Source organism: Diceros bicornis, chromosome 8 (genome assembly GCF_020826845.1).
Source record: "Diceros bicornis minor isolate mBicDic1 chromosome 8, mDicBic1.mat.cur, whole genome shotgun sequence".
NCBI classification, from domain to species: domain Eukaryota; kingdom Metazoa; phylum Chordata; class Mammalia; order Perissodactyla; family Rhinocerotidae; genus Diceros; species Diceros bicornis.
This window is the reverse complement of record NC_080747.1, coordinates 43,118,872-43,145,491: the sequence shown is the minus strand read 5'-3', so window position 1 is coordinate 43,145,491 and position 26,620 is coordinate 43,118,872. Positions and strand designations below refer to the sequence as shown.

Sequence of the window (26,620 nt, the reverse complement as noted above, 5' to 3'; positions counted from 1 at the left end):
ACGGGCTCTAGAATTAAACTGGTTTGACTCCCTGCTCTACCACGTAACCTTGGGCAAATTAATCTTTTTTTTTAAAACCTTATATTAGTATCTTTTACCTCATACAACTGTGTGACAGTTAAGTAAAGTAAGGCAGTGCTTTAGAACAATGCTTGGCTCCTGTTTTTTGCATCAACTTTAGAAACTGGTCTTTAAGTATTTAATACTACCTTGATGAATTAGAAAGCTATGATCTTGTATAACACACAAGGAAAAACAAGCATGGTCATACCACTTTTATTTATATTGTATCATCTATGTTACATTGTTTATTCAATATAGAAAAAATATGAATACACTCATAGTATTCTCTTTTAATTTGGTAATTCCCCATTGTCAAATATTGACTGTTTTTATATTGGGTTTCCTACCCAATTAAAAAAATGAAGAATGGACCTGGCAAACAATTCTTGTCATGTTATTAATATAACATTAATACATTTCTCTTGCTCGTTTTCTTTTTTTAAACAAAGAACCTAATTTTAAAAAGACTTCTGATTAAACTATTGCTTACTGGCTGGAGGAAATGTTTTAAAAGATAGATAGAAATTCATTCATTCTTCTCCCAGGAAAAATTTTAAGGTAAACATCTTAAAACACATCAGTGATCCAGGAGAAAAGTTAGATTCCTCATAAAGGGGTCAGTGCTGAAAGAAAATCAGGTGGTGGGCCCCACCGCATAGTGGTTCTGTATATACCCCCTAAAAAAGCCAAAAAATCCCTCAAAAAACGGAGACCACATGAACATAATTATACTGAAGAAAAGAAAATTGCACACAGACATCAGCTTTCTTTTAAAAATCCATGTTGCAAAGAATCAATGATTATTTCTTTTGGACATAATACTTTCATTAAATGGGTCAAACTCGCAAATCAATGCTACAAAATACAGTATTTTCCATCACTTTTAGTTATAATGTACACTATGTACATAAAGACATGAGTTACCTATCTTAAATACAAATGAACAAATAGCTTGTTAAAAACCAGAATCAGGACTTATAAATAGTGCAGAAAATGCAAACGCCAAAAATACGACGCCTCCTATGATTGTCACTGTAAGAGAAGAGAAAAAGGTTAAATAAGGCAAAATTCTTCTATGAGGGAGCCAAGACATTGCCCATTATTTTTCCAATCTAATAAACTAACTTAAAAAACAAGTTACAAACAGTTAAACCCCATTTCCTCAGCAAAGAACACTTAACATGCCTGACTCTGAACAGGAAGGATAAGTTTCTTCTCCAGCACTGTTTTGAGAAATGACAAAATTATATGACAGTGCTGACAACCAACAAAGGAACTATAACATCTTAAAATTCAATTAAAGAGAATGTTCAACAAATTTGACTGTTTTTATTCCATTTTTAGGACCTACCAGCTACATAGGAAATTTTCAGCAGAATCAGTAAATATGGTCTCCACCTATGATTTCCCATCTTGTAAGACATATTTTTAAGGCCAAAGAATTATCATATTTCCACATAATGTTTTTACTAAAATATGTTGACAAAAAGCTACTATGAATCCAGTAATGCTTTCTGATGAATCTGTATTTTACCAACATCTACACATGTGAGAAACAGGCTATGTTTGCAGTAGTAGGGGCAATACATTGAACCTCTAAGAGATTATCATTACAAAGACCAAGTCTACTTCAGAAGTAAAAGCTTAATTAAAACAAACGGTATTTTCTTTGTTAGTCATGCATGGCTTAATGATGGGGATACATTCTGAGAAATGCGTCATCAGGCGATTTCATCGTTGTGTGAACATGATAGAGTGTACTTACACAAACCTAGATGGTACAGCCTACTACAGACCTAGGCTCTATGGTACTAATCCTACGGGACCACCATTATATATGTGGTCAGTCATTGACCAAAACGTGGTTATGCAGCACATGATTGTAATTTAAAAAAAGAAAAACTTACCAGTTCTGACAGAGATTTTTTGTGCTATCATTCTTCCTCCAATTACTGCCAATCCGGTGCATAAGCAGTGTCCCACTGTTCCACCCACTGCCACACCATAGGGGTCCTGGAAATAAGTATAACATTAATTTAAAACCAAGACTGAAACTGCTACCTGAGAAAGATAACTTTTAAGCACTAAAAATGGAGGTCAACAAGAACAAAAAAGTATAAAACAGTTCTAAAAATTCAGGTGTATAATTTATGAAAAGTGTAATAGCTGCTTGAAGGAATATGTTCCAATTTATACCTAGGACTGGAGATAAAAGTAGAAAAAAACTCAAATATGTATAAGATCAAAATAACCCTGGCCCAGTGGCGCAGTGGTTAAGTGTGCATGCTCCGCTTCAATGGCCCGGGGTTCACAGGTTCTGATCCCAGGCATGCCCTGATGCACTGCTTGTCAAGCCATGCTGTGGCAGCATCCCATATAAAGTAGAGGAGGATGGGCATGGATGTTAGCCCAGGGCCAATCTTCCTCAGCAAAAAAAGAGGAGGATTGGCATCGGATGTTAGCTCAGGGCTGATCTTCCTCACAAATAAAAAAAACCCTAAGTCAGCCTTTCAGCAGTTCTTAAACTTAATTCACAGGCAATATTTAGCTCTTAAGTGTTAAGTGATAAGGAGACTTACCCTAGACATCTCTTCCCTCAGGCAGTATTTGATATTGTGAGGAAACTAAGCCTTTACAGTATAGTCTGACTATGCTTCCCAAGAATGGAGACCTGGCCTGCCTTATTCTCCACTGCATCCTCAGTGCTTTAACTCAGCCCCAGGAACATAGTATTCATTCAGTAAACACTTACTACCAGAGCTAACTAGAGGTACTCAGATTGGGAAAACCAGTGAAAGTTTTCCAGAAAAGATAGCCCTGAAGAATGAGCAGGAGGATTTGACTTTGTTTTGTGGGAGAGGGAACACACTAGTAGATAGCAAGCCAGCAGTAAGAGACAACTACAGAGTACTTCAGCATTTCTAGAGAGAAGTCCATCAGGGTAGAAGGGAGCTGGGTGATAAAGGACCCTGTAAGCTTAGCTAAGAATTTATAGACTTTTAGACACTGGTTGGTTTTTAGCTGGGGAGTGACAGAACAGATTTATGCCTTCAAAGTCTAGTGTAGAGAATGAACTGGAGGCGAGGTGATCAGTTGGGAGGCTACTGCAATAGCCCTGGTTAGAAACAATGTTGGCCTGGATTGGGATGGGAGACTGTAGGCAGGGAAAAGCAGATGGATCTGAGAGAAACTGAGGCATAACTGATACCTTAGTGATACGTGAATGATAGATGTTATCAAAGACAAAAATCAGGCACGACACCCAAGTTTCTCACCCATAATTCTGTGGATGAATCATGGTAATACCAACGTGATTAGAAAGGTAGAGAAAGCACTGGAGAAAGGATTCGTGGATGCCGACAGGAGTTAAAAGTGGAGAAGTCCAAGAGTGAGTTGAGTTCAATGGTGAATCAGCTGCGGGACTGAATAAAATAACCCTGGGAGAGAATGCAGGAGGATGCTGACAAGACAATCGTGAGGAAAGCAACACTGAAGGGATGACAGAGGAAAAGGAGCCCAAAGGAGACTGAAAAGGTGGCAAGGCAATTAGCTTCCCAAGATGACCTCAGCGGGACCTGTTGATGGCTGCAGCACCTTATCAACATTTTTTATCAACATTACCGGTGAGGTCAGAAACTAGAATCCAGGGGGTTTAGTAAGCAAGAAAATAGAGCTAACTCCTGTTCCCATCACAGCCAAGCCCTCTGAGACTGGGGGAAGGGGAGGAAGAGGGTTGTATTTGGAAGGGAAGTAGAACTGAGGAAGGGGTAAAACATTTTTAGATGAGAAAAACTTGTGCATGCTAAAATGCTCAAAAAATTGGGCTGGGAGAAACGCAAAGATTTACCCTGGAAGTGGGGGCATGGAGGGCTGGGATCCAGAATACAGGAGGGAAAGGACTGCCACTGTGATGGGTGGGAATGAAGAAAAGATGCCTTCTGCTTCTCCCTGTGAAGTAGGAGGTAGGGCTGTTTGCTGTAGAGTGGACAGTGTATGTGTATGGAGACAGTTTGAAACATCTGCTGTGAAGAACAAAAGAGTGGGACTACATTTCCCAAATTCTGTTTGTGTATTGTAACTTCTAAAACTGGTATCCCAGAAGATGGTTTCATTCTATTTAAAAGTGGTACTTGAAAAATCACTGGATTAAATAAAATTAAATAGTTCCTTTAATGCAGGACTTTTCAGAGTCTTTGTTATTTTGTATACTCAGCCTTCAAAACAAAACCAGGATATATTATTTGACCCTGGAATCTTCTCTTCTTTTTCTTTTTTTTGCTTTGTACCCAGGAACATCTCAAAGGACACTAGGATTCTGTGAAATCCAATGTGGGAACACTCAATTATGTTGGAAACAGAAACGAAGTTCAGACTAAAATGGATTGAACTAGACTTACTGTATCGTTTATACAAAAAAATTACCAAAAAAAATTAGGTATGTGAAGGGAACAAAAATAGATAACCGTATTTCTGCCCTTGAAAAGCTCGTTACATATCCCCAAGGTGCTGGCAGTGTTGAAGGTGGCTAACACTGAACGCTCACTGTATCAGGGGCCCTACATGCATTATCTTGTTTCATCAGTAGAAAAACCCACGAAGGAGGCCACAGGGAGGTGCTGCAGTCATGTGGCCACGTCGCAAGAGACTCAAACCCATCATGTGGCCACGTCGCAAGAGACTCAAACCCAGTCAGCGTACGCCGTGCTGCTAGAAGGCAGTGGACCAAGGTAACTCACAGACAGGGAATCCTGAGCCTTTCAGGGGTCACTCTGTGCCATTCAGATGATAGCATTAAGAAAAATGCAATGATTCTGCCATCATGATAGCTTACCATGGCAGAACCACCACCACCACAACACAACGCTCACTTACTTTCAAGTCCCAATGCTGGCAATCTGAAAGCCAAAAAAAAAAAAGGCTAGAATTCAAGAAAAATATAGGCCAAGGCCATTAAAGTGACATTTTAAAAGATAGTTTCTTTTAAAATATGGTAATCGAATGAAAATTCGAGTTCCATTTTCTCCAAAATACAGCATTCTTGAGGCCTCTCTGACAAAACAGCCCTGCCTCAACTATCTTAGTCCTTGCGTTCAACTCTTGTTTTATATTTTAAACTGAAGCCTATGTTAAGGAACTTGTGCTTTTATAGTAGGTATTTCCTAGGAGTTAAAAACAAATACAAATCAAGCTTGTTATCTAAATCTTACCATCTGATAAAAACAATATAATTTAATAGATATAAAAACAGATAAGTAATATTGGTTAAGAGCAAGAAGAGCCTGGAAAGTAGCAGCAGCATCCATCCCTCTACCATCTCCTCAGTAAAGCTTAATAAATGTGTGAAAAAGAAGACACCTCAGGTAAAACTTGACTATTCCCCGCAAGAGAAATAAAGATAAAAAATTCTTTAAAAACAGGTATCTTTTATGTAAGTAGCACTTGACAACTATGAACAAAATATAGTAGAAAAGGCTAGAAACAGATAGCCTTGGCTCTAGTCGTTGCCCATGTTTCTGACTAACTTATGTCCTCGGAAAAGTCATCCAGTCTCTCTGGGCCTCACATTCCTTATCTGTAGAGCGAAGGCTAGAACAAGATGGTCCTAGGTCTTAGTATTCTGGGGCTAAGACTTAAATTTTCTAATTAATCTTTGCAACGGTCAACTGTCTCTTCAGCACAAGGAACAGAAGAACCCAAAGATATCCACTTTAAGTCTTGAGACATTTATTGCCAAACTGGCCTTTAATAATAATATCTCAGCAAGTATAGAAATGAAAGTTCTGAGAAAAGAAAGAGAACTAAGCCAAAACAACTGCCACAGCGTCATTTCAGCCAAACTGAAGGGAAGAAGAGTCAAAAGAGAGCAATTAAGTTTGGACACAGGAATACTATCTGACTGACTGTAGAAACTGGAAGAAGGTCAACTTTAAAGAGTAGCAGGATTATGAGATCTAAAACAAATAGTCTAGCATATGCAATAATCCCTTGGCCCACCTTGACTCTGCCTAGTGTCCTCTGGGGCAAAGGAGCATTAGTTATGCTGAGTTAATACAGAAGCAGTCGGCCCTCAAGTACCACTCACCTCTCGAGCTGCCAAAACAATTGTAGTTAGTTGAGAGCGATCACCCCATTCTGCTAAGAATGTTAACGTAAGAGCCTGAACAAAGATGGGTGAAATAAAATGCAGCCACTTTTTCTGAGGTATTGTTGTGCTTGTACCCGTTTCAACATCTCCTGGTCCATTTAGGAGTTTGGTTCGTTGAAACTAAATTAAAAAAAAGGAAAAAAAAGACAATCCCAGGAAGCAAATCAAAATAGGACAAAATTACTTAATCTTTCTTTTAAGAAGTGTTTAAATTCTATGGAATATGCTCCAAGAAACTAAAGTTATGTAACCTCAAACTTCTCTTTTGAACCACTGGTTTCACATAGCAACAAATGCTATATTCTCAATTCTTCCATTCCACCCAAATAAAATAAACCAAATGGGGGCCAGCCCAATGGCGCAAGTGGTTGAGCGCGCGTGCCCCGCTGCAGTGGCCCAGGGTTCGCAGGTTCAGATCCCGGGCGCGCACTGACGCACCGCTTGTTAAGCCATGCTGTGGCGGCGTCCCATATAAAGTGGAGGAAGATGGGCACGGATGTTAGCTCAGGGCCAATCTTCCTCAGAAAAAAGGGGAGGATTGGCATCAGATGTTCGCTCAGGGCTAGTCCTCCTCACAAAAATGAAATAAACCAAACAATATTTACTGATCATTTGCTATCCTAGATGCTGTGGGAAGAAATATGCAAAATTATAAACCACAGTTCCTGCTTTTCTTATAATAAATCTAATTAAGGAACCTGATTACACATGTTCAGTATTCATCCCCACATCCTTTCTCTACCACATTTACACTAATCTAGACAGAGTCATATCACAGTCAGGTATAGGAATGAAAACTAAGCAAAATAAGCTATTTTTGTGTAGCCTACATGTATCACACAGATATGGAGGACCACTGCAAAATCTCTGGATGGTGTTTATTCATAGCCGAGTGCCTTTTTGGTCCAGATATTTAACAGTGCTATGACTTACTTCTTCATCTTTTTTCTTCAATTCTGCTTGAACTTCTTCCAGTTCCTCTTGACCTTCATCTGGACTCATCTTTAAACCTTCCCGAAGCATTCTAATGCCAAAAATGGCAAATAATGCAGTTGAAACATAGTATGTATACACTCTAGGGATGACTGTGGTGGCATAGCCAAACAAAACTGGGAGAAAATGCAACAATGTATCTGGTTAATTAGCGCGCATCACAATCAACCAAAGGAACAGTTAACTTCAGAAACCATAATTTACCACTGTTTTAAAGGAAAAAATGGTTCACATTAGATGCTAATCTAATATGTAATAACCCTTCAATAATTTCACTTCTTTCCCTCCACCAATATTGAACCCTTAGGTCTAGCCAATGACCTAACATAGTTTATCAAGAAATCAATGGTCCAGCTGAAGATGGCACATGTTCCACAAGGACCTCTCCTGAGATAATGAACTCTTCTCCAGTTCGGCCAGGGGCTAGCTTGCCACATGTCGTACAGGGCATAGTACTTGAGCTAGAAGGTTAACTCTGATGCCCTCTAAGGATCCTGAAATCTTATAACCTGGAAGCTACACCATTTTTCTATGTAAATGATATTTCTTCATCACAAATCCTTAAATTACAAACTTATATAGTGAAGAATCATGACAAGGTTCTCATATGGCATGACTGAAACTCTGCTCCTTTGTAACTATTTAAAATAAATATATCTTATGAAAGAAAACTAATAATTCTTCATACATATATTAAAATAACATTTACAACAGACTCAAACTTATTTAGTACCATTCTTTCCCATCATCAAGGCAACAGGACAGTATATAAGTTATACAAAAACTATACTTGGAACTACATCAAGAACCCAAATCCTAAATGTGAAACACACACAAGTAATATCAGTTCAATAATTAAAACTTAAAAACCATGGAAGGGCCAGAGGATATTTCCATATATGTAATAAATGCAATTACTCTTTAGTTCACAAGCTCTTTTGATAAAATGAGTACAACACTTAGAAATTTGCCTGAACATCAAATGTATAACTGCATAGGTCAACTATTCCCTACTTCATTACATTACAAAATTGAAAAGATTTTAAAATCATGTTTAGAAATGTACCAAACATATGCTTATGTGCACATCTATATCTGAATTATATATGTATGTATATTTGTGTATATGTGTATGTATGTGTGATACAGACATGTTTTCTAGCTCTGTCCACTGAAAAGGCCAAGAAGCAAAGATATCTCAGTAACAACGAGCCAACTTTACACCCATATCTTAGTTTCTTATACCATTCCCCAGTAAAGGCTCCTCAGAGAAATGATTAATTCAAGGACTGGGCAGAGTATGTACAAGAGGAACTTGTATTATCTTGTTATACTAGAAAGTAAGGAAGCACAAAAACAAATAATGGGAGCATGTCACAAGGACACGGGTGCCAGCCTAGAGGGGCTCCCAGCCACCAAATCTGGGACAATTTAAGCAACAGTAGAGTTAACTAATTAATTATAAACCACTGCAAAAAGGAATTCATGAGTTCATACTGATAATAAATAGACAAAACAATGGGAGAGGAAGGAGACCTCTTTCTTCGAGTAGCATGCCGAGGCTCACTGGTAAATATGGATGAGGTACTGGAATTAGCCATCATTTTGCAAGCATCAAGGTTTCGATCACGTAAGAGTCATCAACTGATGCTAAACTATGGGAAACAGATATTTGTATTGTCTTAAAGTAGCTCCCTAAAGATTGCATATTAATTGCAAGGGAAGAGAAAAAGACAGTATATAAGAGAAATCTTGACCAGGTGATCAAAACTAACATCATCAATGAGGGACAAATGGACATCATGTGCTTCCAGACGTGGTATCTTAGAGGGACAAACATCACCTATGCAGTGTTCTAGTCAAGAATGCATAACCTCAATCTAATCACGAGGAAACACCAGACAAACACAAAATGAGTAACAGTCCATTAAAGGGGGAGGGGCTGTATTCTTAAAAAATGTTAATATTGTAAAACACGTAAGAAACGGCTGTGGAAACATTTCAGATTAAAAGACTATACAGATGATAGATTAAAGTAATGAATCTATTATGTATATAAAGATATATACTAAATTATGTGTATACATACACATATATCTATAGATATACAAATTGCATATGTACACGTATATATTATATATCTATAGATAAATAAATCATGTGTGTACATACACATAATTTTATTTAGATATAGATAAATGGACAGATAGGTCACAAATGCTAAAGCAAATGGGTAAAATGTTAACAGGTGTCTGGATAAAAGGTATATAGGTGTTCTTTGTGCTGTTTTATTTTTGTAACTTTGTAAATTTAAAATATTTTCCATAAAAAATTTTAAAAATTTAAAAATGAAACATAGCAAACTTTTTAAATCTCCTAAACTTAGTCTTCCTTCTATCTTCAGATGATCTAAGAAACTGTTACTACTTACTGACACTTATAATCCCACCTTTTTTGCCTTGACAGCTCCATAGAGAGCAAAACACTACTTGGCATAACTGTTTTTCTAACCCCGGTTACTGTCCCTCTATTTCCTCTTTCCTTGGAAATCTTTTCTCAGACACTCAAGCCCGTTTGCTCCAGGAACGAGAGGTTATTTCTCTTTAAGCAAGTGCTTTGCATCAAGTCAGAATGGAGCTACAAATGTACTGGTCCTTCTACATCTCGGCAATGTTGACGTTCCAAGAAAGATATCTGGAGTGAAGATACAGATTTGGGAATTGCTGACTTACAGGTAATTAAACTGAGAACACTCAGCACAAGAACATTAGCGTGAAGGGAAAAAAATGGGCCAAGGATAAAACTGTGAGGAATATCAATATTTATGGTACAAAAATTTTTTTCAAAGAGAAATTAACCAGAAGCACCTGGTGTCATAGAAGCCAAAAGAATGAAAAGATAGGAATGCCCGTGAGTGTGGTCTAAGGGGCTCATTAAAATCAAAACTGAACTCTGTAATAAGAAAAGCTGATTACTGAAGCCTTTACAACAGCGTTAGAAGCAGAAATCAGATTGCAAGTGGATAAAGAGTGAAATGGGAGGAAGGCTCTGAGGAGGAGGGGAACAGCAATAATAACAAAATTCTAACATAGATATGATTATCATCCCTGTTGTCAGACGGCAGAGAGAGGCTAGGTAAATCCCCCAGCTGAGTGAGGAGGCAGAGCCTGGATACACCCCAGGCAGCCTCCCTAGCCTGCTTAGCCCTCTGCTGAAGTATAAAAGAGATGCATGTGGGGCCGGCCGCAGCGCAAGCAGTTAAGTGCATGCGCTCTGCTGCGGCGGCCGGGGATTCGCCGATTTGGATCCTGGGCGCAAACCGACGCACCGCCTGCTAAAGCCATGCTGTGGTGACGTCCCATATAAAGTAGAGGAAGATGGGCATGGATGTTAGCCCAGGGCCAGACTTCCTCAGCAAAAAAGAGGAGGACTGGCATCGGATATCAGCTCAGGGCTGGTCTGCCTCACTAAATAAATAAATAAATAAATAAATAAAAGAGATGCATGTGAGCAATCTACAAACTAGGACTGACATACCCCCAGGAGTACACAAAGACTTTACAAGGGGACAAAGATTAATAGTTTGTAGAAGAATCTATTTCCAGAAGTTCAACTTCCATATGTACTCTTTCCTAAAACTCATCTGCCTGAAAACATGCTTGCAGTCAAAGGAGTCATGCGGGCCCTCCTTTCTCATATCTTTCTTCAGTCGCCCTCTGCCCACTTTACAAAGATGCCTTTTACCCAGCTTCCTATGTTCGTTTCCCCACAGTATGGAGAGACAGATATTCTAGGGCATCAAAAAGGGGGTGTGAAATACTGGTGTCCTCAACCAAGCCATCATAAACCAAAGATAGAGCTTTGGGTCTTCCCTGTCTTATACAAGTTTCTGATAAGGTCATGGCATTAGAAATAAGGTATTTTGGCCCTGGTAGAAATAATTTTCACTTAGAAATTGTGCCTCTTTCATCTGCCAACCAGTGTAAACAAATGCATTTTCCCTAAGGCAGAGTCTTGTTACAGCAAAGAGAGCATCAGAAAGAAATACGAAAGCCCACTGACTGATTTCACCCAGGTGGCACACAAGGCTAAGTTCCATGCCTAATCCATCCATCCATCTTTTTTAGAATTGGAATTCTAAGGCAGATGGTTGTCATGGGGATGTATATGATGTTTATTTAAATTCAAAAAACCAGTCAAATGCTTTCTGACAGAAAATAAGCATGACTTAGATGATTTACTATGGACTTACTAGAACTGCCATGGCAATTAGGGAATGTGGTAGATATTTTCCATAAATTGAATGAGCTAAATCTGCAGCTCCAAAGTTCCAGAAAAATATATTTAAAATGTGATAAGATACAATTTTTAAAATGAAATCCTTTCTTGACAAAAGTACTCTGAATTTAATATTTCAATTTTCTCAACCACTTCTAAATGTATACAGTTAAACAAGGTAGTTTTAAGTACAAGACTAACATGTATAACAATGGTCAGTTGATAAATTTCAGAAAAACTTTTTTGGTATACCTGGGTTTCCAATTCTCTGCTTTCAAGAAAATCGACAGAAGACATTATTAAGTTGTTAGCTGGTAAATCATTAAAAATCATTTTTGATGATAGACTAGTATGTGATTTTTAGCACATAAGCCACAAGTTCAATGAACTGAACGAGACAGCTATAATAAAATTTCTTCTTATCTACTTATTTATATGAGTAATATTTCTCAGCCCTTAAATCTATTTAAAAAAAAAAAATCAGCATTGATTCTAAACCTTGCTTCATTCTAGCAATAAGTATCATTCATGGTCATATAAACTAATTTGAATCATGTCATTAAGAGATGCATTTCCAACTTTTTAAAAATGTTTGTTTAATTTGTGCTATATTTTGCTTTGATCAACTCTACTAATAACTATAACTCAATCCATAAAAAATGTTAACATTTAGAGACTTAAAGGAAATATTCAGCATCTTTTAAAATTCAATTTATATGCATATTTTTGCTGAGGATAAATATGACAGTGTGATCCACAAAAGATTTTCAAGCAAAAACTTATAATCATTAGAGTAAAATTCTATGAGGAAAGTAAGTGAAAATAAGAATTAAAGGAGATAAAAGAACAATGTAAATTCCAAACATTAAAGAAGAGTTTGTTCATGTTTTTTTAAAGGAATGATGGTGATGGTGGGTATCAAATTGTTAATGGTATTCAGATTCTATTGGGTATATCTTAAAATACACTTGAAAAAAAAATACTTTTACACAATATGCCTATTTCTAATATATAACATATAAATAAACTTATCTGGACTGAAAAGAAAAAAAGCAAGGATTAAAAAACTAATGAATGGGCCGGCCCAGTGGCATAGTGGTTAAGTTCGCAAGTTGGGATCCTGGGCATGGACCAACACACTGCTCACTGAGCCATGCTGTGCTGGCATCCCATATGCAAAAGAGAGAAGACTGGCACAGATGTTAGCTCAGGGACAATTTTCCTCACCAAAAACAAACAAACAAACTAATGAATAAATGAGGAATATGTATCTTGACTGTGAATAGCTGAAAATTTAATTTTAAAAGTGCAATACGATTTTTAGGAATTTATGTACTGAAACCATTTTCTATTTACTAAATTCTGGAAAGTGAACCAAATTCTAACATAACTAGTTGAATGTGACTCAATACCACACACCATGCTTTCTCCCTAATTCAATAAACTCATTAGGAAGAAAAAGGAAACTCACCTGATAAGCACGTCATTAGGCCCAGGGCAAGCATAGCACCAGCCAACACTGTCAAACGGTTGTAACGCATTGCCATGATGGCTGCTATAAAAAATGTCTTATCACCCAGTTCAGATACAATGATAACTGATATGGCAGCGACAAATGCATGGATAAATCCCAAATTAGTTTGAGCAGCTGGATCTTCTTTATTGGTATGAACCGGGGCAGCTGGTGTAAAACCTTTCTGAAATTAAAAAAATATAAATATCAGCTATTTTTTGAAAAAAATCATTATTTAAAATTCTTTTATTTTGTATGTGAATTAAGATTGTTTTTCTGTCATGGTCATTAGACTTATTTACTGTCTAATCACTTTGAAAGCCATCAGTAACGACAGCAATCTCTGATTGATGATTGCTACAATGCAGATCCAAATACAATTCTACCAAACAATTGGGAAAAAAAAAAGAGTAGAGACCAGCTATATCTACACATTACAATTACCTTATTTTCTAAGTACTTGTGAGTTTAGACTTAGTTCTTAGCTATGTCTCATTCAAATTCTTATTCATAACTTGGGTAGAACACCAACATACGTTTATTAGTAACAGGAAGCTGAGAGAAATTTCTTTAACACTTTAGACGACAAAGCGCTTAACAGGCTAGAGCAAGAGTTGGCTCTAAAGTGAGGTCTAATATAGCTGGATATATGGATGGTCCTACACTAAAGTCTAAAAATATCCTAGGAGGTATGGGGCCTAATAAAAAAGACAAACTAGAGTCTTGGTTGGCGTTAAGGTCATTTTAAGTTAAAAATGTAACAAAGCTCCAAAAAGGCAGCAAGCACTTTAAAAAGTTAGTGACAAGCCCATTATTCTGCGCTGCTCAGCCCTTACCCGTAGTCCTGTACTGGTTCTGAGGCACCACATTTTAAGAAGGCACTGCCCTCTGAAGATCACCCCAGATGGGAGAGACTCTAAAACCAGGGACTGGCAAGCTACTGCTGAGGCCAAGTCCAGCTAAGAATGTTTTTCACGTTTTTAACGGGTTGCGGGAAAAAAAAAAAAGGGAGAGGGAGGGAAGAAGGAAAAGAAAAGTATGCAACAGAGACCTGAAGTAGCTTGCAAATATGAGGCCAAACCTAAAAATATTTATTATCTGGCCACTACAAAAAAAAAGTTTGTCAACTTAGGCTCTAAAACAATCACATGAGGGACCAGGAAGGACTGGGTGCCTGTGTTCCAATAACTGAGAAAGTCTCCATGGTCCCAAGAGGTAGAACTAAAAAGCTACAGATGGCAGGTTTTAGCTTCACAGAGAGAAACGATTTCTACCCTAAGAGAGCCACCTGAAGCTGAAATGGACTGCTAGAGAAGGTGGTCAATTCCCTCCTCAACGTCAAGAGTTCCAGAAGCACCACCACCTACAGGAAATGTGCTTTATCAGTGGTCCTCAACCAGAGCAATTTTGTCTCCCAGGGAACTCAGGGCAATGTCTGGAGACATTTTTGGTTGTCACAACTGAAGGGGAACTACTGGCATCTGGTGGGTCGAGGCCAGAGACACTGCTGTGGTCAGGACATAACACAGGACAGCCTCCCCCCCAACACACCACAAAGATTTATCTAATCCAAAATATCAATAGTTCCCAGGGTGAGAAACCCTGGACTAGATAAATCACTTCTATAGGTCTCTTCCAATCCTAATAGCCTATCTTTAATTAATTTTTAAAGCCTATGAATCTCTAGAAACCTAAGAGATAAAAAAGAAAAAGAAAACCCAAGAATGCATGAGATTTTTGACAGGATAAAAACAGAAGTACTTTTTTTTTACAAAGGCCCCAGTCAGAGATGTCAGAGATAAGAATAAGATCCTAAATTCGTGGTGTGCATGTCATTCCTTAACACATGACAGAAACATGACTCGTAAAGACCAGAAAAATTGGGCTGGCCCCGTGGCTTAGCGGTTAAGTGCGTGCACTCCGCTGCTGGCGGCCCAGGTTCGGATCCCGGGCGCGCACCAACACACCGCTTCTGCGGCCATGCTGAGGCCTCGTCCCACATACAGCAACTAGAAGGATGTGCAGCTATGACATACAACTATCTACTGGGGCTTTGGGCGGTGGGGGAACCTTTAAAAAAAAAAATCAGAAAAATTTAGGCATTAGTTAGACTAGACCTCTGACCTAGAAATATTTTAGAAACTATTTGGTGTTAGGGCTAAATCAAAAGGGCACCTTGGAAGCCAGCTCTTGATTTTTTTTTTTTTTTTGTGAGGAAGATCAGCCCTGAGTTAACATCTGCCAATCCTCCTCTTTTTTGCTGAGGAAGATAGGCCCTGGGCTAACATCCATACCCATCTTCCTCTACTTTATATGCGAGGCTGCCACAGCATGGCTTGCCAAGCGGCGCATGGGTGTGCGCCCTGGATCTGAACCGGCGAACCCCGGGCCGCCGCAGCAGAGCGGGAGCACTTAACCGCTTGCGCCACCGGGCAGGCCCCCAGCTCTTTCTTAAGCAAGCACCATTTGAAGGGATTCTAGCTCTCTCTCCATTACCATGTTAGTTCCATTTACGCTGAAGTTCCTGTAAAAATGAGCTTCCTTTCTCCTCCAATACCCTATGAGCATTAAGCATCATTAAAAACAAAAAGCATTTTCATTTGGCTTTCACTAATGCAACATTTTCCTCTTGGATATACCTTTCGTATGAAGAAATTTCACTTTTATTTCAAATTTCATATTTAGGATATGACGTCCAAGAAAAGTTTTAGGAATAAATATACACCATTTACGACCAATTAGCTCCACGCTCAAACAGAAAATGTTTACTTTTAAAAACAAACACAAGAGCAATCAAAACTACATATTCTCGGGATTTTATAATTCCCAGCCATAAAACCTTGGCCACATTACTTAGCTTCTCTGTTCCTCTGTGAAATGAAGAGGATAAAATAAAACTTGCCTTACAAGTACACCAAAACAAAACAATACATATTCTTAAAATCTTTTTAAAGTATACAAAACACAAGAAAAATCAACTTACAGCTTTTGTGATATATTGAGCTGGTCCTGGATAGCCAAAATCATACATAATGTTTAAACAACCACCAACCATAGTGATAAGAATTTAAAACAAAAGTATCAGGGTAATATGAAGATAGAAGATTTTTAAAACTTAAAATGTTAATAAATAGGGTCAGAAAATGATCAGTTACCATTCATTCGTTGTCAATCAAATGCTTAAGTGCTTACTATGAGTAAGGATCACCTCCTTTTTCTCATTCACCTTCAGAGCCACAATGTGGCAGTTTAACATGTGGGCTCTGGAATCAGACCACCTAGATTCACAGCCAAGGCATTACCAGTTACTATATGAGCTTGGGCCATTAAGTTTACCTCCCTGTGACTCAAGCTTCATCTGTAAGATGAGGGGTACCTACACCTCACAGGGCTGTTGTGAGGATTAAATGAGTTAATACACACGAAGCCCTTAGGATGGTGCCTAGTACAAAGTAAGCACTCAGTTAAACTTAGTTATTGTAGCACACCACAACATAACTAGTTTAATCTTCCTAAAACTAATCTCATCACTTTATAACACTGTTTAAGAAACTGCAATGGCCTTCTTATGCCTAGAACATACAATGCAAGTTACTTACTTCTGGTAACTATCTAACACCTCCCAACTAATCACATACCAGTCCCCAAAATGAACCTTACACTCCATACTGAAGGATGAGCCAGAGCAGCACTATCCAACAAAGAATAATGCAAGCCACATAATGTAATTGTAATTTTTCTGGTAGCCACATTTAAAAAAGTAAAAACAGATAAAATTATTTTTAATAATATTTTATTTAACCCAATATATACAGAATACTACTCTAGGAATATTTTTTAAGTTACTAATGAGATACTTAACATTCTTTTTATTTATACTAAGTCTTCAAACTCCAGTGTGTATCTTCTCACCACATACACCTCATGCACATCTCAATCGGGACTAGCCACATTTCAAGTGCGTAAGAACCATCACATGGCTCATGGCTATAGTACTGGGCAGGGCAGCTCAAGAGCATGTCAAGCTTTTGGTAACCACAGCCTTCAATCATTCAGTCCTACTTCTCTTCCTACAGTCTTTTCATTATCCCCCTATTCATCTAGATTCTTCAAGATCCAACTTATGGAGAACCTCTTGAGCAAGGCCTACCCCAACAACTCCAGCCCCTAATGATCTTGCTCCCCTCAAATAAAACAATGCATACTGTGGGCAATGAGTCTTGGCAGGTACATGATGGAAACAAAGTTTAAGATAGGAACATTCAAGGAGTTAATCTTTTTGTATTAGAAACATGTATAAATATAATGTTATTATTTGTAATAATAAAAAGAGACAAAATAACTAAATGTCCATCAATAGGGAACTGGTTAACTACATGGTAGTTCTATATATTGGAATATTATGGGGCTAACAGTAAGAATAAGAATGTTTTATATGTACTAATAAGGAAAAATCACTAAGATACTTTGACGTTGAAAACAAGTATGTATTACATATGTAGTCATCAGATGTACGTGTGTGGAGGGGCGGGGAGTTAGGTAGGTATATAAAGTATACACACAGTTGTTAATGCACACCAAATCTCAGGAAACAGTCAACAGTGGGTGTTTCCAGGGAAGGAACCAGGATGACCAGAACAGGGGCCAGCAAACTTTTTCTTAAATGGCCAAATATTTAAGCTCATGAGCCATGTCTCTGTGGTAATTACCCAACTCTGATGCTGTCACTTGAGATCAGCCATAGATAATACTTAAATGAATGGGCATGGCTCTGTTCCAATAAAACTTTATTTAAAAACAGGCAGTCAGTGGTAAACTGCAGTTTGCTGACCCCAGAACTAGAATACAAGAGGAGAAGACACACTTATCACTCTACATTCTTCTGTACCTTTTGGATTTTTTACCACACACAGGATTATAGACACCTGTTGTGTACCACTTGAAAAATCTCTTGACCCAATCTCTTATTCCAGCTACGGAGGCCCAATTCCTTGTAGGCTATAACTGGCTGCAGGTACAACCAGACAGTAAATACTCTGCACTTACTCATTCACTACCCAGAAATATGGAGGAGTCAACACCTGTGGGGCAACCTTTGACCAATGGGAGAAGTCAGTTCTAAGTTTCATTTCATAAGGCTCCTTGTAAGTCTCAGTGGGATTCATTAGTCACTTATGGAGTGCTAACTTGAAGATGCACTGGGCTGAATGCATTTACCTCCTTCCCTGGACCAACAGTTTAAAAGAATACAGGCGTGTTCTGAGAACAGAGCAAACCATCAGAGGAATGGCTGGGGTAAGATAAGAAAGATAAATTGGGCCCAGAGTGAAAATCCTGTATGTTCAGGGACCAGCTCAGAGGCAAGTAAGAAGTCCTTAAAAGTTTCTGAGTAGAAGACACAAACATGATTATGGCACTGTGACTAACAGGGCAGAAAGCAGAGAATACCAACCACTGGACCAATTAATTAGGAGGTCAGCTACACAAGACCAATGCTGAAAACAAAATAGAGAAGGAAAAAATACTGCACATGATGGAAAGGAAAAATTAAGAGAACTCTAAAAAGGGGGGAGAATCAAAGATGATGCTAAAGTTTTCTACCTAGTTGACTGGGAGAAATATTCATATCCCTACAAGGTATGTGGGAAAGAGGAATAAAAATAAGGGGTTTGGTTTCAGACATGTTCAATTTGAGGTGATAAAAAGCATTTTAAATAAAGGTTTCCAAGAGGTCATTAGAAATGAGACATCTGAGTTTAGGCCAGCACAGCCTCAAGGTACGTGTCTGGCTGCTGGCAGCCTAAATATATCAGCTAAAGCTTTGCAAGTAGATGAGATTTCCAAGGAAAAAGGCAGAGATAAAGTTGAAAACATGAGCCTTAGAGAATATCTATATTTAGGGAAGTGGGTGGAGAGGGGAATAAAAAAGAAAACAAAACTGTCTTAGATATTTGGAGAGCATCACAAATGATCAAGTTACGGGCATCCACCCTTCACCGAGTTACTAACAAGATGCCAGGTATTTTCACATACATTGTTTTGATACTTAAAAACCTTAAGAGCTGTTATCCCAACTCAACACAAGAGGAAAAACTGAGGACCAATAGGGTTAAATAATTTTCCCAAGTTCATACAGACAAGATGGGGTAGGACACTTAAAAATGTGGAGAGTTAACAGTGTCAAATGAGAACTCAAAAAGACCCCTGAATTTAGCAATTAGGCAGGTTCAAAAATGGAATTTCAATAAAAAGGGGCTAAAGCCAGATAATGGAAGACTGAAGCAAAGTGGAAAAGCAGCTAATTCCCTACATAGAAATTTGGTTTATAAAACTGAAGAACAGAAACTAACGTAGTCAAGTAGAGTTAAATTAATGGCCTTTTTTTTCTCTTCTCAAATAGGAGAAACCTGTGGGCATGTGTAAGCAGATAGAAAGGAACCAAGGAAAAGGGGAGAATAAAGACACTGAGGAAGGAAAGTACTGGAGGTCAGAGGAGAACAGGCCCAAGGACAGAGGAGGGATGGAAAGGATGATGATTTTGTCCAATATATGAAGACAGACAGAAGTATAGGCATAGAAGCAAATATCTGGATGTGTACAGGAGGGTCAGATGCAGTAACCATAATTACAATTTTGGCATCCCACTGTTCATTACACAGTGTTACAGCATATTAAGTAATGAAATAGCGCTCTCCTCAGTACAAATACCACTATTTCAGTATTTTAATTTGGGACTGAAACTCAAATTATTTACATCTTGAGAGCAGGGTCAACAACTTATAATTAAAAAAAAAAAACCTTGCTGAATAAAATTCTGCTTTACTCAATGTTAAAATTAGTTCCAAATTGAAAAATTATGAAAAAAAAACTACCTTCATTTAGAAAGTATTCTTTTATGCTTTCATGATCTTCACGAGAAGGAAGAAAATGACAATCAACAATGAAAAAATAATTCCTATTCTAGTTCTAGAGTTCAAATGAACACATATGTGACTATATTGAAACTGACACAGATACCTGCATCGGAATCTCCATCTACACATGATGAAACTAGAAGATGAAGATGCTTTCTTTGAAACAAAATCTACAGCCTGTTACCAAGAAAAAGACTGATGTCCCTGCAAAAAAACAAAAACAAAGTCGCTCAACAAAAGTTATCACACAAGAGGGGAGACTATTTGAAGATAAAGGAGTCAGAAGAAAACACTTAGAACTGGCTTAGATCTGTCTCCTCACCATTACTTTATTGTATGAAGTCAGAAAAACCTTTTTCCAAAGTTGGCAAAATGTGCACAAAAATATACATGCAACTTAAACAACGACACCATGGATAAGCCTGGTTTTAAAAGATAGCATTAAAATAAAAGATTAAATGACATTTTATTATAGATTTTCACTATCACCTCTTTTTATCTATGGGCAGTTTAGTTTGTTGTTGCATTGCTGGTTTTTTTGTATGTGTGAGGAAGATTGGCCCTGAGCTAACATCTGTGCCAATCTTCCTCCACTTTGCATGTGGGACGCCAGCAGAGCATGGCTTGATGAGTGGTGTGTAGGTCCAAGTCTAGGATCCGAACCCGTGAACCCGGGGTTGCCAAAGTGCAGCACACGAACTTTACTACTACGCCACCATGCCGGCCCCTAGTTTGTTGTTTTTTACATAATATTTCATTTTTTAATTACTGTTACTTGCTAATTCATATTAAAATAATATACACTTAATTACATTTTTATAAATACATTTTTATTTAATTAATGTTAATTTTATTTTTATGAATGTTGTTTTGTGATGTACTTATAAATTTTGACATTTGAAATGTATTAAATGTATTCAGTTTCACTGATTTTTTTTAATGAATTACTTTGATGGTAGATTTCATTACAAATTATTGTTACCAATTCAGTAACATAATGATCATTTCATTCTGACACAGCAATCACGAGTAAGACGAGAGTCCTCATACCTGATGGCCTCAATCTTAGCTGTAAAGAAGCTATAATTGGGAGTCTGGACTGGATGGAGCAGGACTGCAACTTAATGAAAATGGAAAAAAGTCTAAAATATTGTGTGGAGCCTTCTCACAGTTAAAATATAATAAATAAAAGAAATGCCAAGAAACAGTAAAGCAGAAATACAATAACAAGAATTAGTACTGGGTAGGTAATAGGCTTTTGTGGCTTTATCGACAGTGTTATGCAACCAGAGCAGTTCTTTGGATTTCCAGAAAATGCAGCAAATCATAAATTACCTTTATTACATCTATCTGATCTCCCCCAACTAAAGGGACTTAATGCTTCTTGTATTACATACTCTGCCCAGGGAAGGAATAAGAAAAAAACTGACTAAGTGGCTAGAAGCATAAACTGCATAAAGGAAAGGATCCAAAGTCCTTTTTCCCATGGGTTTGCAAATTGGGGTTTAATTGTAACTATATGCTCAGAGCAAAGTCCCCAACTTTTTTTTTTTTTTTACCTGATTGTAGAGACAAAAAATACCCAATATAGAAAGCCCTATTGGAAGTTCAGTTATCTCGCTTCAAAGCATCCTATAAGTAAGCTACAACTACAATTTTGTAATACATCTTACACATGAATGCCTACCAATGAAAGAGAGATTTTCTTCCCTCCATTTTCAGAAATCCACTCACACAGTGGCATGAAAAGGGTATTTAAATTTACATATCCTACCCTTTTAAAGATCTACTGCATGTAGTTGCAAATCAAAACAGTTGAAACTTTCGGATACTCAGCAATGCTGTACTCTTGCTTATATGATATTAAATGGAACTCTGACCATATTTTACCTCCACCAAGTGGACAAAAAAAGCAAATGATACTTATATTACATAGTTTAGAAAACATGTGAAAGAAAAATACTTCCAACATACTGTAGTACTGTAGGTGGTGAAAAAAACCACTTGAGCCATATCAAAAAGTTACATGAAAATATAATTAAAAACAAGACAATTAGATTCTACTACAATATGGAAGAAATTTGAATAACTTCGTATCTAAAAAGAACCACCAAAAATCCTATTATATTGTGCCTGCCCCTTCCCTCCACATCCCCAGCTTTAAAGACAAAGATCCTTAAGATCCTTTAAATATGGTTACTGGACACTGGTGCCTTTATTTTACATGGCTAGATTTTTCCAAGCTGTCTAAAAGGGTATAAATAGCCATACCTACCACTATTTGTACAGTCAAAAATCACCACACAAATAAAACTCTGATGAAAGGCCTGGAAAGTTACGTTCATATCTCTTTTATTTTATTTATTTTATTTATTTTTTCCCCCAAAGCCCCAGTAGACAGTTGTATGTCATAGCTGCACATCCTTCTAGTTGCTGTATGTGGGACGCAGCCTCAGCATGGCCGGAGAAGCGGTGCGTCGGTGCGCGCCCGGCCCGAATCCGGGCCGCCAGCAGCGGAGCGCACGCACTTAACCACTAAGCCATGGGGCCGGCCCATATCTCTTTCTCACTCACTCACAAAGCTACTTAATCCCAAATAGTTTTAAAATAAACTTCTGATAATGAGTTAAAGGACAAAAGAAGGCTAAATGATGAACACTAAGAATAAATGTCATGAATCAGCATTTCAGTTAAATTTCAGAAGTAGAAATGATGGGCAGCATCAGCTGGGCCCAGGAGTGCCACAGGGGGAGAGAAATTGCTTTTAACCAGGAAATTTTAGGCAGGTCTTCACAGAGAGGAGGTATCTGCTGGTGCTTCAAAGGTGGGACAGGTTCTGACCAGTGAGTGGGCTTCAAGCTCCCTGATGCCCTTTTTTAGGAAGGCCTTTTGTTGGAGAGACTAACGACAGAGCACATGGCCCGTCTCTGGTTTGAGTATAGCAGTCCTCTCTTATCCGTGGTTTCGCTTTCTGCGGTTTCAGTCACCCTTGGTCAACTGCCGTCCAAAAATATTAAATGGAAAATTCCAGCAATAAGCAGTTCATACTGTTAAGCTGCATGCTGTTCTGAGTGATGAAATCTTGCTTGGTCCCACCCTGGGCGACTGTCTCAGTATTGCAGTGCTTCCGTTCAACTAACTCTTATTTTACTTAATAATGCCCCCAAAGCGCAAGAGGAGTGATGCTGGCGGTTCCCATGCCAAAAAGAAGTTACTGTTGTTAATCTCTTACTGTGCCTAATTTATGAAGGAAACGTTATCACACGGATGTATGTCTAGGGGGAAACACAGTATACATAGGGTTTGGTAGTATCCCCCCTTTCAGGTATTCACTGCGGGTCTTGGAACCTATCCCCCAGGACAGGGGGCGGGGGGACTACTGTATAGCATATGAGCAACGGAGTGGGGGCTAAAAAGCCTGAAGGTGGGCTGCGGCCAGATCAAGAAGAAACCTGAACATGCTGCTCAAGAGGCTGCGCTGAAATCAGTACGCAGGGCAACTAACTGAAGCTTCCCGAGGAGTAAAACAGAATTCAGCGTTTAGGAAGATTAGTTAGGTGGCCACAGGCTGAATGTAGCCTGGGGCGGCAGTGGGAGGTTGAGAGCCAAAACGTCCATACTAGAAGAGAGCACAGAGGGCCTGAATTCAGGAGACCAAATTGGAAATGAGGAGAAAGCCCAGGACTGGCAGAGGGAAGAAATCTTAAAACGCTGCCGAGATTTTGAATACAAGTGACTAAGTGATGCTACTAACATAAATTAAGACCGTAATTAATATCTATTTAGTGAAGGCCAAAGAACAGGGTCCCGGTACACTTAGCAGTTTATTTTTGGCATCCCATACCTCTGCACACCCTGTACTGTTAAGGTTCTGCGTTCCTAAGGGCTACTGCCTACAAGCCAGAACATGTTGTTAAAAAGTGAGAGTCACGCTTCATAATCCATACATATTTGGCAAAAACGACCAGGTCGTGCAAAGCTGAATTTGGGTAAGCAGTTTGGGATAAGCTGTTAACACAATGAAATGGCCGATGCTGTTATCCTCAGACAATACGCGAGGCCTCCCAGCCTCCCTGTTAAAAACTTTCTACCCGGGATGAGCATGTCCAGCGCGCTGGGATACATCAGATCAGCAAGATGCCCTTGGCTCCGCGCATCCCTGTCCTCCCGAACTAAATGTTTCCAGTGGGCTGCCTGCTGGGCTCTCCCGTCCCCTCCCCCATAAGGAGCCGGGCGCGGCCAGGCCTGACCGGGAAAAACCGCACTCCGCCGTCTCCCCCCCCGGGAGCCGGGGCCGGGCTCCCCTCCCCCCGCCGGCAGCCCGGGCCGAGGGCGGCGCTCCGGGCGGCCGCGAGCCTGGTACCCGGCGCGCCGGCTCCGCAGCCCCGCCCGCCCCGGCCCGGCTCGCTCACCTCGGCCCGGGCTGGCTCGGGGCCCTGCGCGGCCGCGGGCTGCGCCTGCAGCTGCTGGGCAGGCGCCGGCGGTTCCTTGTTCCGGTGGCTAGGATCTTCGTCGGGGACGGCCCGGACCCCGGCCGGGGCCCACAGCAGCGGAAACAGCAGGAGCAGAAGCAGCCAGGGCGCAGATGCGCGGCCGCTGCCCCGGGCCGCCGCCGCCATCCCGCCCGCCGAGACGGCCGCGCACGGGCGCCGCAGGAGGAAGTGCCGGCGACGGGAAGCCTGGACCCCGAGCCGCCGCCGCCGCGCGTCCCTCACGCCTGGCCGCCGCCGCCGCCGCTTAGTGAGGAGCCGGCACCATGCGGGAGGTGGCAGGGGCGGGCGTGAGGCTTAGGGCAGGCCGGCTTCCGCGCCCGCAGGCTCGACGCCCCTCCTCTCCCGCGACGGCCACAGGACTCCGCCAACTGTCTCAGGGCGGCCCAGCCCAATTCCTCCGGGCCCCGCCCCTGCCCTTGACGGCCTCCCCATTGGCCCAGCGTCCGCCTCGGCGTCGTGACGTCCTCGGGCAGGTTGAGGTGCGGCTCGCGCCCTCCTCCCATTGGACCCGGCGCTCCCGGCATGTACTGGGCGCCACGTGACCTTCTCCTCGCATCCTTCTGGCGCCCCAGCCGGGACCCTCTTCCTTTCTCTCTCTGCCCACGGTCCCGGCGCTGCACGGCTCTTTACTTTTGCTCCCTTCTGCCTTAATATCCATGCCGGCCTTTCGCTTCTCTTAGCTTTTTCTAGATGTCAAATTAGTTCCAGCGCCTTGGTTACGTGGCACTTGCGGGAAGCGCCACACCTAGCCCGGTTCCGCACTCCCTCAACGATTCTCGGTGCCATCTCCGAGGCGGCGATCTACTGAGGGTCAAGATACGATTATTTAAAACAAACCACTAAAATAGGACTTCGGAAATAGACAAAATTTTTCAAGCCTTATTTTAGATATTGTTCGTTTGCCTATAATCACCCCCAGACCAAAAACATCCAACATTGCCCATGTCCTGCAACGCCTTTGCGTTTTGGATGTTTTGTACTGCACCTATCCTAGACTGGCTTCTCAAAATGTTTGGCTTTTGAAATTGAAGGATTTTTGAAGGATGGGGATTGGGCTGGGCACGAGTAGAAAACAGGAAAGGATGGTTGGTTGGACTTGAGAATATTTTTACATCTAGTATAAAAAATTGAGCTATTTAGTTATCAGAAGTTTGACTAAGATAGTGCTAACCAAGTGCCAGGCACTGTTCTAAATACTTTACATATATTTACATATATTAAACCTGGACTTTGTGAAGAGCTAGGGAAGGTTATCACTAAATACTGAAACAAGACATGAATCCACCAAAACAATCTGTGGCAAAGTGGACAAACCTACTTTGAGTTCACTGAAGATACCATGTTTTGTCATGGGTTAAGCTTTTGTCCACACTGTTCTTCCTGTCTGTAATTAACTTCCTCTATTCTGTCACTGTAAACTCCCCCTCATACTTCCAAACCTGTTCAGGCCTGACCTCTCAGAAGCCTTCCCGAAACACCTCCTCTTACAGAATTCATCACTCTCCTTCATGCTACTGTAGCTTATGCATGCTTCTTTTATCGTGTAAGTAACCAGGATGCCTCCTACACAGTTTGGGGTACAAGTATTGTGCTTCCCAGTTCATCCTTAAAGCGCAAATATTTGAGCCCTCACAAACCAGTAATAGAAAACCGAGAAGTCCAGACTGTCCTCCCTCCAACTGCCTCTGCTTTATGCATACAAGATTTGCTGTGCTTAAGAGGTACCTGAAAGGGAATCCAGTGGCTCAGTCTCATGGCTGAGGAAGAGGGGTATGTGTGGCAAAACTGGCCACGTGTCCCTGATTCTTGGAAGGTGCTTGGGTTCTTCTCTAGGGTGGGCCGCCCACACTCCCGAGCTCTCTAACAGGAAGTGTTCCTGGCCAAATTCCCAGTCACCTCAGCAGATGAGGCAGTGAGGACTTAGGGGTTACAGCTGCAGGATGCCTCTGCACTGGCCGCTGAGTGTGAGGTGGCTCAGGGGCGAGGCCACAAAGCTGTTTAGAAGATGTGAAGTAAACAGAGAAAGCATTGCCCGCACGGGGAACCCGCACAGTGGAGTCAGTGCAGCGACAGAATCTGGCCCAGGGCGGGGCCTTTCCAGCCTGCCCCTGTGTCACGCTGATCCAAGGGCCCTCAGGCTCTGCCAGTCTAGCCTCTAGGCGTCAGATTCCAAAGTGACCAGCTTTTTTCATGCTCCGGGGTGCTAAATCAGGGCTCGTTC

At 40.3% G+C, this 26,620-nt stretch overlaps 1 protein-coding gene across 1 annotated transcript; it reads right to left on the bottom strand.

Moving 5' to 3' along the window:
* Window positions 1–262: 262 nt before the first annotated feature.
* TMEM165 (transmembrane protein 165) lies at window positions 263–24,747 on the bottom strand. The gene is made up of 6 exons (XM_058547112.1): window positions 24,319–24,747; window positions 12,951–13,176; window positions 7,142–7,317; window positions 6,146–6,328; window positions 1,971–2,076; window positions 263–1,095 (listed from the first exon to the last, which is right to left on the bottom strand). The coding sequence occupies exons 1-6, from the start codon at window positions 24,523–24,525 to the stop codon at window positions 1,019–1,021; spliced, it is 975 nt and encodes a 324-aa protein (XP_058403095.1). The 5' UTR covers window positions 24,526–24,747; the 3' UTR covers window positions 263–1,018.
* Between the last annotated feature and the right edge of the window lie 1,873 nt (window positions 24,748–26,620).